This window comes from Vanellus vanellus, assembly GCF_965231255.1.
Source record: "Vanellus vanellus genome assembly, chromosome: Z".
Taxonomy (NCBI): domain Eukaryota; kingdom Metazoa; phylum Chordata; class Aves; order Charadriiformes; family Charadriidae; genus Vanellus; species Vanellus vanellus.
The window spans coordinates 46390771-46411667 of NC_138908.1; the positions used below are offsets into that span (position 1 = coordinate 46390771).

Here is a 20897-nt window from a genome sequence, read left to right on the forward strand (position 1 = left end):
GAGGTACTGATGGATGAAAAGCTGGACATGAGCCAGCAATGTCCGCTCACAGCCCAGAAAGCCAATCACTGGGCTGCATTAAAAGAGGCACATCCAGCATATCAAGGGAGGCGATTCTGTCCCTCTACTCCATTCTGGTGAGACTCGACCTGGAATATTGCATCCAGTGCTGGGTTCCCCAGTACAAGAAAGACATGGACCTGTTGGAATAAGTCCAGAGGAGACCCACAAAAATTATCAGAGGGCTGGAACACCTCTCCTATGAGGACAGGCTGAGAGAGTTGGGCTTGTTCAGCCTGGTGAAGAGAAGGCTCTGGAGAGACCTTATTGCAGCCTTTCAGTACTTAAAGGGGGCTTATAAGAAAGATGGGGACAAACTTTTTAGCAGGGCCCATTGTGACAGGACAAGGGGTAATGGCTTTAAACTAAAACAGGGTAGATTCAGACTAGACATAAGGATTTCTTTTTTTTTTTTTTTTTTTTTTTTTTTTTCTCTCTTTACAATGAGGGTGGTGAAACACAGGAACAGGTTGCCTAGAGAGGTGGTAGATGACCCATCCCTAGAAACATTCAAGGTCAGGTTGGACAGGGCTTTGAGCAATGTGATCTAGTTGAAGATGTCCCTGCTTATTGGAAGGGGGGCTGACTAGATGACCTTTAAAGGTACCTTCCAATCCAAACTATTCTATGATTGTATGGACTCCTTTTTACCTGGCACATACTTCACTACTTGCTTGGTCCAATGCTCCCTACAGAGGTCAGAGAGCACATAATGCTGCTGTCAACATCTGTTACCCTTTCTCTTGCCACACCATAAGACCCCTCACACTACCAGAGCAATGGCCTGTCTTACCTCAAACTACCTCACATCACCAGCCAGATTTAGGGAATTGAAGACAAGCTTCCACGCCATACCAAGAAGGAAGAGTTACAGCTTAGGTGGCTGACCGAAATATCTCCACAGCCAAACCCTTTAATTTCAGTTCCTGGTAGAGGCACCAGACCTGACATACAACTCAGAGTGCTGGGGCATCAGGTGAAGCACAATCACAACTGAGACAAGCATTAACACCTGCCTAACACTAAGGCAGGTGGTCTGTTTTCACAATAAAAATGTGTCCAAAAGCATCATGATTGGGGCTGCCCTGGTAGGGAAGAAAAGCTATGAGATAGTGTGACCCTACATTGGCAGGGCAGTGCCAGCCCAGAACTAAGCTTTCCAGCTTTTATAATTCTTTAGTTCTGGTTTGCCCAGCTACATAACCTAGCACCAGAGTTTGAAAGCTTCATACAGTTTTTTTCAAGTCCAAAAACTACTGCTTATGCTATGGAAAAATACTTATTCAGTTATACAGCAAGAAGTGTTTACTACCACAATCCCTAGTTTTAGCAATATGTCTCTAAAATGTGTTCAGTTTATATCATAGAACCAAAACAAAGAATCACTCAGACTTGTTCATTATAATATAAATTCTAAGCAGTTTAATGGTAATTTCTATTGTAATAGTTTAGCAAATTTCAACCTTTCACACATAATTTCTTCATACCTTTTTTTAATTAATCCATTTACTAAAACACTCAATTTTTGCTTTTTATGCATAAACCAAAAGGTAGGAGATTGAATTCAAATTTTCTGGGATTTCAGAAACTGTGCAGCTTTTGTTTCTGTCACATCAAATACACACTTATTCCTTAGCTACTTAAAAATATAAATACATTTTCACACGCTACCAGCTCTTCTACGTATCTCCTTGCATCTCTTTGATCATGCTCCTCCAACCATTCAGTAATCCATCAGTAATTATAACTTCTTAGCTTCTTTAGCCTAAAAGGGACCAATTTATCAAAGACTGTCATGAATCCTAGTTTTAAACTATCAAGAGTCCAATTACCAACAGGAATGGGGATACCGCTTTCCAATTAAAGTGACTGATTTCATGTAAAACCTTGTACCATTTCACTTTTTAATTAGGTACATCCTTATCAAATACAAAGAGGTTCACCCTCATTTTATTTTCTATCCAGAGAATTAAATACAGCAAACATTAATTATACACCAAAACAGTGCTAGACCTAATAATGCTTTCAGCATACTTTGACAACTTCTAATCCATCAGTGTATGATGTCCTTTATTCCTGTTCCATCCAAACATTTACTTGGAAGTCAAGAACAGGATTAAACTTTTTACGTCCAAACATCCCTGGGTACATCTGAAAAATATTAAGCCAGTTACAAGTTGAAAAGAAAAACAGGAACAAACAGAAAAGGGAAAAAAAAAATATTAAAATACAGAGTGTCAGCTGGCATAGGGTCAGGACTATCCACACTGCTGTCCATATGAATAATTTATCTCCACTAGAATGACTAGTTAAATAAGGATGTGGCAATCTAGACTTCTAGTTCTTATTTAATTCTTTGGTGCCACAACTGCCATGGAAAGACCCTACCATTGACAACTGACAGTTGTCCCCTGGAACAGGGTACCTTCCCAGTTCTTCTCACCTGGGATAAAGCACTCCTCCCTGTGCTGAGCAGGAATAGAGGGAGTGCACAACCTCCTCGGCAGGTTTCTCTTTTTAGTCCAGGCCTGGAAAAGATGGTGACCAGGGACTTTTATACCACAAACTAAAGAGAATGCTGGCAACTGCTTTTGTGAAATCAAACACAAGAGCTAGGAGATGTAACAGAGACAACTTACTAGAAGAGGAATTGAAAGCACTATTCATAGAGAAGAGCTTATCTTACAACTCCCTCCCTACATGCACAAACTCAGATTTCTTTTTAGGGAAAAGTATGATACTGGAATCTAAAATTCTAACACACATTACACATGACTTCTCATCCTTCTGAAAGTGACAAAAGCAAAAGCTTCAGACACACTGGTACTTCACAGCATGCTGTGATTAAGTTTTATTTTCTTTATCAGATTTGTTTAATTACTTTGAGTTACACTAAGTTGACAAAAATCTCAAAACATAGTCATAAAATGATGACTTTTAAGAAAGGAACATAATTCCACCCTAGCACAAATCCACTGACTTGCTGTGAGGTTCCACCAAGAAACAGACAGTCCATCATTATCATTATTAAATTGTTACTACTGTACTGGTACAACATAAAAATCAAAAAACATCCCCATCTGTATGAAACAGTTTACAGTCTGAAACCAGCTGCAGTAATGCTAAACACTATGATACCAGCAGATAGCTTCTACACAAGCTAAAACAGGAGGCTAGTGTCACTATATGGTCATTGGCAGTAAATTCACAAGCTGAAAAAGTAGCTCAAGGGTACTATAATAGAAGATCTTTGCATAACCACAGTTCCTTCTCTAGCCCAGAGTACCAGAGTCTGGAATAAGCCAGAAGGATCAAGTGCAAAAGTTGGAGCAAAAGTGTGATATTGTGTCAAGAAAAGCAGAGAAGTCAAGACTTGCATTTATTGCAGCTGGGCAAAGCCCCACAGACAAAAGGCTACAGAACTGAAGCAATGAAAAGGCAGAGAAAAATACTGGAGCAAGTAGAGAGGGAAAACATTTAAAAAGCACCAAAGTCTGCTGTGCTTTGGGCTAGGAAGTCAGTGCAAAGAAAGTCACAGACCCATTGAGCAGAATAGAGCAATCCAGTTTGGCACAAGGTTAACAAATTAAAAAAGTTTTTGGTAGGAGCAAATACGCGCACTCCAAAATAAGAATATAAAATTAATAACCTAGAGAAGTTTAATATACAAAATGCTTAGACAAATAAACAACTTATCAATTTATTTAATTACAGACTCATGCATCTTAGCTTTAATGATAATACGAAAAAAGGCCCAGTCCTACAGAGACTTTATCCACAATGGGTATTGCTACATGGCACTTAGTTAGCACTTCAAGCATGGGAGCAGAAGTCTGAATGCAAGGTCCCGAAGTTTGGAACACAGATATTAACTCCTAAATACTGCTGATGGTATATTGTTGGAATATATCTGATAAACCAACTAGTTATCCTTAGAGAACACAACATTAATTCTAGCTTCACTGTGCAGCCACAGACTAAGTGTAAAGTATTACAAAAAGCTTATGACATGTTCCTTCCTGAAGTTTACTGAAAACAAGGCATTGCTGAAGAAGTCATTTGTGACTAGAAGCAAGAAACAGACTCGGATCCACAGCATCTTACAATGCTACTCATGTTTTAGCTACACATTAAGGAATAGTGGTTTGCAAATTTTGGAACCAATCTTGATCAGTCTGGGGATCCTCACCTTCAATGAGGCCAAGGCTGCCAAGTCATTGCAAGACTGGGCCTCAATGCCATACAGTTAATTAAAATAGCTACAGGAACAGAAAGAAAATATAACTTGTGTGCTACAGCTGTGCAGTACCACAGTAACTTTCAAACCCTTTAGCTTTTGTTTCACAGACGTGCAGCATGGCTCCAGCCCACGAGTATTTATGACTGATGCATCTGCATGAAGCTTCTCATGAATGTTGCAAGCTTCTGCACATCTTCTACAGTCACCGCATTATATAAAGATGCACGGATTCCTCCCACAGATCTGAATTGAAGAGAGAAAAAATAGAAAGATTTTGTAAATTCTAAAAAAGACATTAATAACATTCACAGACATTTAAACCTACCCCTACTCCAAAGGGATAAAATTCACATTTTGTGGGAATGAGAAGCAACACTTAATTCTTCATGGGAAGCTTGCAATCTAGAGAAACTCAGCATTTATTAGTTATTTACAGCTCCAATGCTGTAGCCCTGTGACATCAAAAAGCTATCTTTTTTTTTAATCCACAAACACCACTGAACGTGGGACAGAACTCTTGCAACCAGGTAGACAAGCCGTGTAATGAAAGGCTTTATACAATGACACAATCTCATCTCAAGAGTCACCTTCTTTGGCATTTGCACAGAGCCATATTTATCAAATTGCAGAAGAAAGCAGAATTAAGAAAGCTCTGAGCCCCACCACAGCTAAGCAGTAGTTGAGCCACAAGCAGTCTGTGATTACCATCTCTCAACTGCTATTCCCAAGTGATGCCAAAATAATATGAGGAACAGCTTGTCAGTGAGAAAGGCTGGTAAGCCAATGCACAACGCCTGCTGCTGTATCACTGTAGTAACAGTTTATTCTGCACAGGAAAGGGATTCATCTGATTAATACTTACCGATGCCCTTTCAGAGATATCATGTTAAGTTCCACAGCTTTCTCAAGAAATTTCTTTTCTAGTGCTTCATCACCCTTGATACTGCCAATACGGAAAGGGACATTCATCCTGCTTCGGTTCTTTTTCTCCACTGGACATCTAGAAAAAGTTGCAGAATGTAATGATTAACCCATTTTGTAATAAATATACATTTCCAGCTATATACAATTTCAGAAAGTGAATAACGGTGTCTGTTTAGCACCAAAGCCATTCCTCCATAACTGAAAAAGAAAGAAAGCAACCTTCCTTTTTTAACCAAGTGTAAGAGCAGAAACAGTAAGTTAAAGGCTTATTAACCCTTCCTGAGATACTCAAAATTGCCCCAGAGGAATACACAGGAGGCTTATAAGCAAATCAATTGAAAAAAGACATGTTAAAGCCACCACCCAACTCATGACAGTCACAGTTACACTCCCCAGAGTAAGCAAGGTTAGTTACAGGAAATTTCCCTAAGTCTCAAGCAGTTTCATCTCTTTGTCTTCAAAGACCGACACACTTATTTCTACTCAGCTAGTCACAAGTGTTACCAGAATTGAGCTTGACCCAGCTAAACAGAGCTAAAGGAAGAATAAGAACATAGCATAAACAAGTTTCCAGGGACATTAGAGACTGCTGTTAGTGGTTTCAGTCCACCTTCTACATTAGTATTATTCAGAATCATGAACATCAAGTAGATAAGAGATATCTCTAGAACAAATCTTGCATTGCATACATGGCCACAACACATATGAGGTGCATCACAGCTCAAATCTCTTCAGATAAAAGGGAATTTTAAGTAGAAAATTCAAGATACATTTAAAGCAAGATTTCTCTTCCATTATTTTTTTGAAGGTAACAACAGGAGGGAAAAAAAAAAAAAGATTTAAGTATTCTTCTTTAGTGCTTCTAGTTACAAAGGAGATAGGAAAGAATAAATCTGCAGGCTTCATAAGGCTGCGATGTAGATTCTTGCAGGGATTCATTAGGAATAAGTTCTCATAAACTGCATGTAAATTTCATACCTATTATTATTCTATTTGACAAAAAATGCATATACTTCTTTTTTAGTTCCTCCCTTGTTCCTTTGTACAGATGTCTCCATTATGTCAAAAAAAAAAAAAAAAAAAAAATCAATCCTTAATATCTGCCTGTGCAAATTTTCTGCTTCAGATGCAAGCAGGAAAACACTCTTCTTGTAAGCATTCACATATTTGAATAACTGTAGCTATGGTATAGTTTTTAGAAGATCCAGTTACTACTAGGCAATCCAATATACCTCAGTTACTGCACAGACTTTGTGAAGCAAACTGCAAATGGCACACAGCACTTAGCGGAAGAAAGTCCCCATTTGCTAAATGGCTTGTTACGCTGCTTACCCAGTGAAGCATGCCACAGATTAGGTGGCACATTTAAGCTGGGAAGGCAGCTTCAGATAAGTCTTCCTTTTAGTCATAAACACAATTAAAAAAAAACAAACACAGTCTTAACTGTATTGCTTAGTAAGATGCATGCAGCTCAGCTAGTGAAGCTTGCTTTGCCTTCCCAATTGACTATTTACCATCCCATCTGCATTGCGTTTCCCACTCACAGCCTCACATACCAGCTTGCCAGGAAGAGATTTCTAGTTGTCACAAAATGTTTTTTCAAGGCTTCATTTGCTTACTGAGGTTTATGAAAAACCCTCAGGATTTCAGTAGAGTAGGATCACAAACCTGATCATGACAATGCTAAAGGCAAAGCTGTTCTCATTAACTAAATGGATAAACAGAATGTATTAAACATCATGATGAAACTATATCCCTGCTAATTAAGGATGCAGCCAGCTTTAATTTAAAATCCAAATTTAATTTTCCCTATCCTATCTTTGACTTGAAAGTTAATTAGGTCCCAAAACTGTTGATTTTATACCAAAGGTGAAAGAAAATATTTTGCAGTTTCACAGTGAATTACTAGGTTTTGAGCTTGGTGAGTATTAGAATTATTGTGAATTACAGCATCAGCTTTTAGCTATACATATTTTGGGTCCTGCAAGCTCAAGAATGCCTTGCAACAATATGTAAATGTCAGAAGATTACAACTACTTTGTAAAAACTATTAAAAATTACTGAAGAAAATAAACTGTAAGTAAAGAAAATGTATTACATTTTAACTACATCTAGGTCTGATCTTCCTCTTTCTATTTCAAGAAATGTTTCTGAACTTTGCAAAATTAGCTAATAAAAATTATCTGCTTGATAGAAGAAGCAGAGTCTTTGATTACTGAAAGAGATGGTAGGAAGAATATGATGCAAAAGTGGTCTCTACAACTTCTTCCAAGCCATGTTCTCTGTTTTGGCCTGTGCTTCCCCAAGAGATTCAGTAAACATACAAACCAGAATCTGCATATCTGTTTTTTGTATACTCTTCCCCTAGGCTCCTGCATTTTATTAAGTTTAGAACATATATTATTAATATGCTTCACAACTGATCTGTACAGGATAACTTGAAATAACTTGCTACTGGAATGAGACTCATCTTCGGATAGCTATTAAGTGAATGATTTGTACAAATAATTTCTGTAGGATTCCTCAGAATTTCTATATACTGAAAAGGTAACTTTAAAAATATGCTGCAATCAGACTCTTAAAAGTTATGAATATGTTCAGCTCTGCAACAAATACTGAAACCAAGGGAAAAGCATAGCAACTTACACATAGAATCCATTAGATTTGTCTATGATATCATAAATCATTCGTGATTTGATTAAACTAAGTTTATCCATAGCTGCAGCTCCGCCATTGTTCTTTATCCATTCCAGTACCAATCCCATGATATAAATACTGCAAGAGGAAAGAACAATTTTCAGTCAGATTAATAAAATGGAAAAAAATAACAGTCCTGTTTAATAGGTTACAAAACATTTCAGCAACAAAATCTTATGTTTGGGTATAGAGTGCTTAAGGTTAACAACTCAGAATCTGGACTATTTCAGAAATTATGATAATTCTAACTAGGTAATTTTTTTTGGACACAGATGAAGCATCCTGAAGTTCAAATGCTACACAAATCTGTTGGACCAAACTTAATCCTTTGTACCACAGAAGGACAAGTCCTGCAGGTTTCCTGCAGCCCTGCAGGGCTCCCAAGGATGCCCCCCAGACATGCTGCACAGGCCACCAGTCCATTGACCCTAAAACTCCCTGTCAAGTCCTAGAAAGAGCCAGAATTAGCACCAAAGTTATTAACACCCACCCTGGGCAGCTGCTCTAGCAAAGATGCAGGGGTCAATCTCAAATGTATGTACATTAATAATGCCAGAAATCTAATCCCATTTTCACAACTGTTAAGTAAAAACTATAATCCCATTTCTGTCTGAGATGACTTTTTTCCCACATGAACAGTGAAGTTGGGCGAAACAAATAATGATGTATTACACTTAATTATTCATTAGCATTCAAGTTCTAAGTAGAGACCTGGAAGCCTGCTGCCATCACATGGCTTGGAACCAAGTATTTCAATGCTCGTTACCAAGTGCAACATAAAAAATCCCCCAGGCCTTTTGCCTTTGTGCTTTTGCTACAAAACCTAGCTTGTTCAAGTTCAGGCATTTCCCACGACTGCAACACTTTACATAATAAACTGTCCACAAGTTTTTATGGCGTATTTCCAAGAAGTTAGCTTTTATTAATCCCTTCATTACAGATTCCAAGGGAATGCGCAGGGAATATTATCCTACAAGTTCCCCTAACACAAATCTAGCAGGAGGCTGTTTTAAACTTTGCTACTTTTAATTTCTCAGGAGATGCTAGCACCAAATCTTTGAACACTGCAGAAAGGCTGCAGAATAACTGAGGTTACAGACTGCCACATTTATGACAGCACGCTGTCAACTACCCCAGTGTAAGGACGTAAGTGAAGTACAGCCTAGGCCCTCGCCAAATAAGCAGGGTCACATTCATCTGTTGTCCAAGAAGTTTCACTCAAGGAAGTGAGGACAAGTAAGGTTTAAAGACGCCAACCTTAGTGTCATCCACAAAACCCAGCCAGCTGAAGTCTTTTATCCTTCTTTCATGTCAGTTAAAATAACGTTTCTGGAGCAATTTTAAGTGCAAAATAAAAAAAAAAAAAATAAACTCTTGGAGGTGGAAATGAGACTTTTATAGCTAATTCATTGTTAATTTTAGCAAAGCAGATTAGGGTCAAAAAGTCAAGCTCTGTAGCGCCAAGAGGTTAAAGCCATTAGCATCACCTTAATTTAATTTAACATCCTGCTGAAGTAGCTTTTGCAAATTCAGTTAATATTTCCTGCCTGTTTGCCAGCAAACCATTAGAGAGGGTAAGTAAAAGAGTAGAGAAAAAAAGAACTAAGAAGCTTTGCCAGTTCCTTACAAAAACTGGAACAGGCATTTAGAGCCAAGCCAAACAGATGTGCACCCTGCCAACATTTCAGTTTGTGTTACATTCTGGATTCTGAAGCATACTCCAATGTGGGTCTGTAGCATGAAGTGAAATCTGGCAAGACAGCGATCAGAAGGGAGAAAGACGGTCAGTTGAACTTTATTTTCTTCTCTGCTGATCTTCCACTACCCTCTTAATGTTACTAACAGATACTGAATTACAGCTAAAGAAGCGCTTTCTTTTCAGAAGTTTTTTGCAAGGTCTAAAATAAAGCTGCATGATTTAATTTGTTTTGTTTTTCAAACCAGAGAGGCAACAGTGTGTTCAGTGCCAGTGCTGAGATTAAGTAGAACTTTGTTTTTTTCAAATGGAAATAGCGTTGTACCTGGAAAACATGAATGGCTGGATTTAAAACCTGGCATGTACAAGTACACAGTGTCCAAAACAGAATGTGTGACTTGGTAGTCAGGAAAATAATTGATCATGAAATAGAGGCTTTATCAATCACTGGGGACAAAAAGACACACATACTGCCCATGTTACAAAGCTACATTTAGAAAGAAGACATTGTAAGATTAATTCTTGTCTTAGACACCTCTCCTAAGGATATAGCGGGTACTCAGCTGATAGGGCAGATGGGCTGACAGCGAGACTAAATCATTACAGCACTACGCACTCTACAGTATGCATACTCCTTGGGAAAACTAGTCGTGCATTGTAAAGTCTCTAATAAACATAAGCTCACAAGATTTGCTGTTCTTTTGATAAATTAAGGTAACTGCCTCTGTGTCATTGCAATAGTATACCCCATAGGGAGAATCAGCAGATTCAAAGATACAATCGGCATCACTTAAAATACTACTGAATTTGAGTAAGAGATGGCATTAAGGTTGGCTTTACACACAAGAATCATTGTCCTTTATGCTTATACAGTGCATTTGACATCTGTTGGACATCATTAGGCAGCTTAAGTTTGCTAATTCTGGCATGTACGAAAAAGCTGCAAGAGCCAAGATTAAACATCAACAATATAAGATTGCACTACCAAATTATCTGAATTACAAGGAAATCTTACCTTTAAAAGTAGAAATCATTATTTTCAAAGTAATTTAAAAAACTTCTGGGGAAAAAAGAAAACCTGGTTTGAAGATTTTCTTTTAAAAATAATCGTGTTAGTGGACACTGGTATAAAAATGCACCAGATTAAGAACAGGTAAATACCACTGGCTCAACATTCCAGTAGCAAAGCATCATTTCACTGGCTATCAGAAGCTAGGAAACAGTAATTTTAAAAGAGCAAGCTGTAGCCTGTTCTGCTTCTTGCATGCACAAAATCACCAGGTACACGCCAATTTTATGATATTGATTACTTTATTCTCTAGCAGAACTTTCCATGTTTCTTTAAGTACCACATCAGCCTTTGACTTGATGTCCAAAAATAAAATTGGTCTAGCTTCATAATCATTGCTAGCAAAGCAATGACTAAAATACCTTTAAAAAAATAATGATTCTTTTACAGGGATAGGGATCTGGAGGTTCAACTGTTGAGAACAACCTCAGGAAGAAATGGAATCAAACCTGTACTGAGTGTTCAAGAAGCAAGACTAAGCGCCAAATTGCCTACTTACAATGATAGAAGCACCCCCACTGAATTGATTAGAGTTGTGCTTATGTAAATAAGAATTGGATCCTGAAGCTTCCACAATGGAATCATGACATGCAAGATTTACTTCTAAAACCACTATGTCCTTTATGACTGAATCCCACTAGGCAACATCAAAGCCTACTACAGTCATGTGGCTGGACACTTCGCATGTTTTCACAGGAATCGTGTGAAACGCTCCAATGTATCAGTGACTTGAAGACAAATACTCAACTTCTGAAATTTTTCTCGATAAAAGCAGCAGATGGCAGTGCAGTAGCTTTCCAAATAAGAGATATTAAATAGCAGCTATAGTTACCTGTAGCATGGTGGAGTGTTATACAAAGAGCCATTCATTGCTTGTGTTTTGTAATCCAGTACTACAGGGCATTCTTTCAGTGCAAATCCCAGCAAGTCCTCACGTACTATTACAACAGTAACTCCAGCACAGCCAACATTCTTCTGAGCACCAGCAAAAATCACACCAAACTTTAACAGAAAAAAGAAAAGAAGGACTTGCTACAGGCATTCACTAGTATATCTTATAACCGAGTCATATACCAATATCATTATACAACAGGCATACAACTCAGATGAACAGCTTGGAGAATGTGTTGAAAATGAGCAAGTTGTAGGCCAAAGAGTCAGAAGTTCTGACTTCAAAGTGTACTTACAGCTACTATTGTTATCCCATGTACGTCTATTATGAGAACCATTAGCTTTATTCAACTGAGGAAGATCATCATAATGAATTTCCCCATGATTTGCTAAATATGTATTTAGTATCCACAAATAATTCTCAAGGCAGCATGTCCCCGTTGCACACTACTCCAAGCAAATTTACTAAAAATAAATTCAAACATAGATCACAGTATTTTCAACCAATCTGATATTTCAAAACAGGCATCACATAATCCACCTGTTCAAAAAGGCAGATCAAGGAAGGTGAAGATGAATGCACTAACAATTGCCCCTTCTTTTTGCTACACACAGATAAGAAAGGTCCAACACACTACTTCACTAGTCAGTAACATTTCCCACTCATAACACACTTTACAAACATAAGCAAGTACTATGTTCTGCCTCTGTATTATCTATGAAACAGGCACAGTAATCGTGAGGCACAGGAAGCTTTAGCAGCTTAGAAGGAGTTACAGATTTTCCACATAAGAGACAGGGTCAAAAATTCTGATTCACAGTACTCTGCTATAGCCATATATATTATCTACAGATTAAATATGATTCAGAAGACATCGTTTTCTGCTACAGCATCCGTGAAGACCACACAGTAGATAAATAATCTTGGACAGCTATTAACATGAACAATTTCAACATAGTTCAATGTTTTTACTGAAAAAAAGACAACAGATAAAGTTTGAAATTTCAGTGTCTAAATTTCAACACTTGTCCTCACCATCAGATATCCGATTAAGAAAATATGATTTCCTTAATTTCACTGCTTAGCATCTGTGGCCACCAAGACATTTCAAAGTGCCTAATTATATGCATTCAATTTTGAAAATGCTTTGTGCAGCCACTGTGTAGAATACTGTACCTTAGAAACATCCACAGGTCTGGACAGGAAGTTCGAAGACATATCACAAACCAAGACTGCTCCTTTGACATCAGGTACAAAGTCAAACTCCACACCATGAACAGTCTCATTAGCACAGTAATAGACATAAGATGCATCTGGATTAAGATTCCAAGTGCTTGGGTCGGGAATGTCTGAGACAGACAGAAAAGAAAACCAAAGGTCACTAGAGACAAGTAATTTTCCTGGCATGCAATTTTACTTGAACATGGGACTTCAGTGCAAAACCAGAACAATTTTGCAGTATAAAGTATTAATTATCTTGTTACCAGGAAGATATCTGTAAAGGAAATACACCAGTGGATTCCCAAAATTTTGTGGTGAGCCATCATTAAGCTAGCAAACACCTTTCTGGTTTTCAGCCCTCATTCCTCAAGGGATTTTCATCATGTTTGCAATCCCAGACTACAAACTACTGCCCTGGGGGTCCAAAACAGCATTTCAGAGGAATTCAGGCACTGGGTCCAAGAATCTTCCTGACGCCTTTGGAACCACTGAAGCATCCAAATTTTCACTGGCAAAGTTCTCTAAAGCTGTGTTTCTGTGCATCCCCAGAAGCGTTTCAGCCTTGTCCAAGCTGAACACAAGATTACCTACCTACCTCCCATTTAAGCTTTGCAACTGATTTACAATACTAAGATTTCCTCTGTCAACAGGCAACATACAGGCATGCCCTAACAGCACAGAACAGGTTTTGCGCAGAACAAAGGGCTGCTCTTTCTTTCTTCTCTCCTCCAAAACATGAGAGAAGAAGTGCTGCTATTGCCTCCATCATTATTTACTGCCTCTCCCCTTACCTACAGCTGCCAAATGGTGAATACACTCCCCTAAACAGGGAAGTTGTAGGTTCAATTCCTTGCTATGTCTCAGAGGATATAAACTTATCTTCCAAGTTAGCGTCCTAATTACCAGTTAAACTCATATGGGGATACTCTGTCTTCACTGTTGTCACTCTTCCCAGTTCAAATCCTATCATTTGGACCAGAGGGAAGGAAAGTAAGCATGACTAGCAGGAGTAGAAATCAGAACCTGTGTGTCCCTGCTCCAAGAATTATTTATGTATATCCAGTGACAAATTATACACTTCAAAGGTTCTTGAAACAGGCGCTCTCATAAAAATTCACAATGCCTCAATTAGTTAACCGCCTTCTTCCTTCTATACCGTGGTCATTCAGATTATGTCATGTCCAGTAACAAGCTTCAAGAGGAGGAGCTGAAAACACCTCTTCTATTCCAGAGCCAACTGCCTGTTACGACACATGGGTGGGGAAGGTAAGTATTTGGGAACCCCTGAAAGAAGGTAACAGAGTACAGGTCTCCCACCTCCTGGGCCAATAAGGTTAAGAACCCAGGCATGTTTCTAAATTTCAGAGCAATCTCATTATTGAGTGTACCTGAAACTGGAATACCTGGGAATACACCTGCAAATACCTTAAGAACTCAGCTAAATAAATAAAAAAAGGAGAAAACAAAAATAAAAAAAATCAGACAGCCCAGACTATTTCCCTACCAATACACATTTGCTTCTTGCCACTTCTGGGATCTGCTCAGTCTAGTTTCACTACTCTTTTCTGGCGGAGACTGTTAAGCCATCTAACAGATCTCCCAGTAATGAACATGGAGAGACGCGACAGGCAATCTTTTGAGTGCTGGGCAGTCAACTCTGTAACTAGTTAATATTGAATAATCAAATAGCTGAGTTGGACCAATTTTCAGAGTGATTCTAAAAGCTAAGCATTCACATGGGTGGATGTAATCATCAACTTACTTGTATAGGCTCCTAGTTTTGGATGAACGATATTCACTTTGGCATACTTCTCTGCTTCTTTAGCTGCTTTTGCTGACCAAGCTCCAGTAACCACATAATCTGCATGTCTTCCCTCCTTTAAACCGATAAGATTAAGTGGGACTGCACTGAACTGACCAGATCCACCTCCTTGGAGGAAAATAACTTTGTAGTTTTCTGGTATATTTCTGTATGCAAGAAATAATCATTTATATTATTCCCAGAAGACAGAGAAGGCATACTACCTGATACTATGCATTTAACAGCAACCAAGAACACTGTCATTTTAGAACACTCTTCACCAAGACGTTAGACCAAATCCCATTAATTCACTTCAGCACCAGTTTTGAGTAACAACTCAAGTATTAAGAGTATAGCTATACACTTTACAGATAAAAATTTGCTGAATACAAGCTTTTACCCCGTTGGGCAGCATTAAACAGATTCACTTCTGAGTAGCTGTACTGTCATAGTACACACAGACTTGAAAGATATTCCAGCAGAATTAATGCTTACTTGCAATTTTATCTATTGCCAGCTTCATCATTTTTCTCTCAGCCTAAGAACTTCACACCAAAGTGCTCACAGCAGAATTCAGCATTGAAACCCTTCAACTTGGAAGTGCAACCGTACAGTAAGTTGTACTTGCAGACCAAGTGCCATAAGGAGTTGTTCAGTCACAAAAATTACTTGTTCAAATAATTCATTAAAACTCCTCTCTCAATAATTCTGTCTGTGACAGTCAGCTTTGATATGAAATAACCATCACTATTAACAACACTAATTCTAATACACAATACGTTTATTTCAAACATTTAAAAATCTGTCACACTGATTAGGAAAAGGGCTCTTGATCAGCGATTCTAACACATCCATAATGTTTATGTTAGTAAAATCAAACTGATGAGTAACGTACAGATCACCTTTATAGCACTAGAGAATTGATTTTTATTGTTTCCACTTGCTGCCCTTCATGAATTCTATGAAGGTGACAAAAATTAAAATTTCAGAAGAAAGTCAACTAGTCAGTGTATAGTAGACACATAAAAAGCATCTTAACCTCATAAAAGCCTTTTTTCACATTCAAATAAATCAGCAAACAGAACACGAATGTCCTCTCCAAGATTATTACTCTATCAGACACAGTATCTAAACAAAAGAACCACCACACAAACAGGTGCTTTCAAGGAAAGGTCTCCACATTAGTCATTCTTCATGCAACTAGCACAAGTATAAACCAAAAATAGGCGGAAAGTAATTCACTTACAGCAATTCACGCAAAAGATTTTCAGCTGTATTTAAAATCTTTGTGAAATCTGAGGTCCGATGGCTCATTTCTTTGGTGGAAAGGAAAGAAGAAATAACATGAAACAAAATGGTAATATATGAATGCGATTTAAAAACTGTGTTAAGCTTTAAACCTTTTACACTACAGACCCAAAATGTCTGAAGGCTGCCATTCCCAGTTCTAATTTGGTTTGGTTTGGTTTTCCGTTTTATATCCACAATCCTAATAGCCTAAATATCCACAGAAGACTTATACCTCCAGCCTTGTCTAGATCCAGGAAAATTCAGACCATTCACATTTGGCATCCACATGACCTTACTACACCCAGGAACAACTACATCTGCATGAAAAAAAAAATACTCCCCAGAAAGGTGTAAGTTTTCCTCACTCTAAGAATGTTCTCTGCTACTAATGGTGTCGCAAGTATAGAGTAAGGTACAGGGGTTTGTTCTGTTCTTTTAACAAGGCTTCTTCATGCAGTAATCCTAACTAAACATTAAGGACACTTAATACTAATTCCTTTATTAAATCCATATTCTTTCTTCCACCTGCAAGAGTCTACAATTTAAACATGAATCCCAGTCCTGCAGAGACTGCTGCACTTTCAGCAATCAAACAATTTCACATGACTAGTAAAATGCTGGCCATCATCTTGCATAAAATTTTTGTGCAACTGGGGCTGAAAAGCCAGTCAGCTACCCATGTGGCACAGAAGACACTTTCTCCTTATGTCAGACATCATTGCCTTCCTAATGGGAAGGATGCTATACATCAAATACATCTGAACCATTTTGCCGCATAGTATGTAAGATACTATATATGGTATCTGTATACATATATACACACATGTATAGTATGTGTATATCTATGTATGTACATAGATTTTATAGATATAAAATCTTTTTTTTATATTATGCCTATATACATACATACACATCCCTGCATATCCAAAAGTACTAATGTTTTATATACGATCAGTTATCTTTTTTGTCTCTAGTCCTTTCTTTTGGATCACTAAACATCTGGCTATGTATCATTTTGTGGTCTCCTGATGAATAGGAGAAAAGCAGTATGTGAAAAAGTATTCTCTGGACATACGTGTTACCAGAATAAGGTATTAGAAAAAAAAAAAAAAAAAAAAAAAAAAGGAGTTGAAATTCCAAGATCAGAAATTCTTATTAAACAGTTTGGTTAAACATCTACATTCTGAAAAATATAGAATTTTTAAAGTCTTACCAAGAACACTTATACCAAGTCCCTTGTAGTCCACCAATTCTTTCTGTGCTTCTAATAATACCTAACAAAAGAAAGAAATCCACAAATAAATTACAGGAATTTTCCACTATCTGGAGTCACCGATGCATCATGCATATGCCAGCTGCTTCATCTTGCAATAACCTGACACTTGTCAAGTGGTATTAACAGAACTGTAGTCACCAATACAAATTCGTTGTATCTAGTAGCTGAAGGCTTTTCATAAGATGGTGTAATGAAATCATATGCTTGTTGTGGAGACCATGTTTTAAGTTATTATTTCAACAGCTACATTTGAGATTTCAGATTGATTTATAGGAGTGGGATGGAACTCCCAACTTTTTACAGAAAGCTTAATGTTTGCATGTGTACTGTCTCTAATGACGCATCTTGAATCCTCACCCCCACCTCTCCACCCTGTGTTCTTTCACTTGACTTGTGCAACAGGACAACCAAGGTATTGAGGAACACCTAAAGAAAAAAATTGGCCTGGGGAACTGGATACCTCAAACTGACCCAACAGGACATGGTCTGATTTCAGAGAATGAAGTCCACACTTTTTGAAGATAAGCCTTCTCTATGTTATTGAATGTTAAGAAATGAAGCAAAATTTTGAGACATCCAAAAAACACAGGTCACTCCTAGCCAGGTAATCTGCTGCTTTGGCTGTCCATTTTTGCATCTTCTCCCATAGCTCTTGCATATCAACAAAGTGGAATTACGTTCTAACCATCAGATCTGCAGCAGCCAATCTCAGTAAATTCATGTGTGAGAGCCAGAACATTCTTAGTTCCTCCTAAAGGAAGCAGGAGGACAAGGAGCCCCAGCAGAAAAGCCACCAAAAAAAATGCTGTATGCATGCGCCCCAGGATCTGCCAAGAAACCACAGACTCTGGACAGTTGCAGGAACAAGAAATCTACCTTGCAGACCACGTATCTGATCTGTCGAGGCCTGTCAACTGTAACAGCTGGTCAACAAGAGATTAACCAGAAACAACTGTGCTGCTTATGTTACAGATTGTGAAGTTTTAACCACCGTGTTTCACGTGCAAACTTATTCATGCCAGAAGAGGGGGGAAAAAAGTCAAAGGGAACACACAGACTATTAGAAAGTGCTTGTTAAACTGCTTGATAAAATCCAATTCTGTTAGTAACATTCTTTGTCTGACAATCTGCACATGCCTTACAATAGGAATTTGATATGCCTTATAATAGCCATGAAGAGCTCTGTCCATGTTCTTGCTTCAGTGAATCCAAGTGCTTCATACATGGCATCAGCCCACAACCAAAGTGAAGCAACAGAGGTGATATAGTAGTCCATTTAAGAGAACTGCATTTTCAAGAAGGGAAAACAGATTAACAACATGGAGTTCAGCTATGGTCTCCTCAAAACCTAAACCCAGTTCTCAGTACTCTCTATTGGAAAGTTGGATACTGCAGTAGTTCTAATAAGAGCCCCTTTCGGAGCCAAAGCTTCAAGACAGAACAACAAATTTCTTTGCACATAATCCACAAAGGATGTTTCCATGAGAAGAGAGAAGGGGAAGGAAAAAAAAAAAAAACAAAACAAAACCTGCTGTACAGCAAATTTGTTTCCCTAAAAAAAATTGTTAAAGAAGTAACACATGAAATAATGAAGAAGACTACAAAGGAAACTAAGAAAAGAACAAAGAATTTCCACAATACAAAACTCTTAAGTTCAAAGTCAGATGCACACAATTTGGCAGAAACCACCCCCTCTCCATATGTAACTGGATAATCTATGGCTGCTGATGCAATTTTCCAGAGGGTTGAGTCTAACCTACGCTCATTATCATTTTTTAAATAAAAGCTTCTCAGGGAATCACCATGTTATTTAGCAGCTGACAAATAACACTGAGCGTTAACAAACATAGCTACCCTCGTGCATCTGAGGACTTACTTTCCATCCCAAAAGTGACACAGTCCTTGATGAACGGCCGTATGATCAGAGCCAGAAAAAAAAACCAAACACACACACCACAAACCCCAAAAAAAGGAGAGCAATCCTAAACCCACAGTAGGCTGCGTTTCAAGAACAACAACAAAAAAAAAAAAAAAGAAACCCAACCAAAAACTTACCAGGGCATGTAACTGGGTGGGGAGGGGGAAAAGAAATGAGGTTTCGCTGCTGCGCGGGCAATTATTTTTAATGAGTACAGACTCGAGCTTCTCTAGCCCCCGCCTGGCAGTCGGCGCCCGCGGAACCCCCCGGGGAGCGGGGCTGGGAGGCAGAAGGCGCCGGGACACCCGGCGAGGATCCACCGTCGCCTCAGCCCAGAGACCCCCTCAGCGGCGCAGGCGAAGCCGCCCGCCCCCGCCAGCACGGCTCCCCCTCAGGCAGCCGCAGTCAGAACGAGGACGAGGACACCCACCCCCGCCCCCCGCAACGTCCCAGCCGGCGCCGACACAGGGTCCCCGGGCCCCTACTCACGGAACGCGGCAGCTTCGCCGGCCCGGCCCCGAAGTTCGCCACCTGCCGCCCGCACTCCATGATGGCGTCGCCGCTACTGCTGCCGCTACTGCTACTGCTGCCGCCGCTGCCCACCGGCGGCCCCGGCGGCCCCCGCCGATATAAACCCCCCGCCGCCGGCCCGCCGATTGGCTCCTGTCACACACACCCAAGGGGCGGGGCTGCAGCCGGCCCGCCCCGCCCATTGCCTCCCCCCTCCCCATTCCCGGGCACAGCCTATTGGCAGCGCGGCCACGCGGAGGCAGCGTGATCAGGCCGGCGGCGGGGAGGGGCGGGGCAGGGCAAGGGGCGGGGCGAGCGGGCTGCGGCGCGAGAGGGGGCCCCGCATCCTCCTCTGCGAGACTGCAGCCACGGACAGGGGGACGACTACGGGCCGGGGTGCCTTTTTTTTTTTTTTTTTTTTTTTTTTCACGCGAAAAAGCCAAAAATGGTGGATTCGGGCGAAGGACTGACTGGGGTGAAAGGGATTTCAGTTTGGCTCGCGGGGGTTTCCTGCACGTACAGCCGTGGGTGGACGGGCGGGTTGTTTTTCCCCGTGCAGTTGCTGCTGCGGAGCGGGGACGGTTGTTCCCAACAAGTAATCTGTACGAGTGCAATCCACCGTCACGGTGAATTTCGGGTGGTATCTCACAGTGGCCGAACGCCTTCATGTTTTCTGTGAAATTCTCTCCTCGTAGAGGGGCAGGATCCCCACTTTCCCGAAGGTGCACGGTTTCCCCAGACAGCCCACTGCAGGCAGGTTGCTATTTTTTGGATTTCACAGGAAGGGAATAAAAGCAGGAGAGCTGTGAAACTTCACTAATTCCACAGAACAGACAGCAGAACTGGGACTTACCTTGAGGTCTGCCAAATCCTAGGCTGACATCCCTAAATACTAAACCACTCTTTCCACAGTTACCTCATTGTAAGTTTATTGAAAACACAGTTAATACAATTAAACTGTTGTAACCAAAGGAGAGGCTTCAGCTCATCCAACTTCTTCTGGTTTTGTGAGAGACACACTGCCTTATAACCAGTTTTCAGAACTGATTTTAAAGGCAGTAGCAGCAAATCACTTTCGACAAAACAAGCCAGTATGACTGAAAACAGACAGGCTTTGCAGAGTACCGCGATTTTCACATACCTTGGACGAGATTCATGATTCTCGTATGTAGCTGCATAAAGCAGAGCTCTTGAACACCTTCGTCTGCCTGGTGTTACCCATAATGCTGACCCTACTTTAGTCCCACGCACGTTCACCAAGTTTACGATCAACATTAATCACCTGTATACCAAATCTGCACTT

The 20897-nt window shown here is 39.7% G+C and overlaps 1 protein-coding gene across 1 annotated transcript; it reads right to left on the bottom strand.

The window, feature by feature from the left end:
- Positions 1 to 4226: 4226 nt before the first annotated feature.
- Positions 4227 to 19633, bottom strand: PSAT1 (phosphoserine aminotransferase 1; the record flags this gene model as incomplete). The annotated part of the gene is made up of 9 exons (XM_082497286.1): positions 4227 to 4543; positions 5163 to 5300; positions 7871 to 7999; positions 11519 to 11688; positions 12755 to 12927; positions 14562 to 14767; positions 15847 to 15916; positions 17104 to 17164; positions 19574 to 19633. The coding sequence occupies 9 exons, from the start codon at positions 19631 to 19633 to the stop codon at positions 4438 to 4440; spliced, it is 1113 nt and encodes a 370-aa protein (XP_082353412.1). The 3' UTR covers positions 4227 to 4437.
- Positions 19634 to 20897: the final 1264 nt, after the last annotated feature.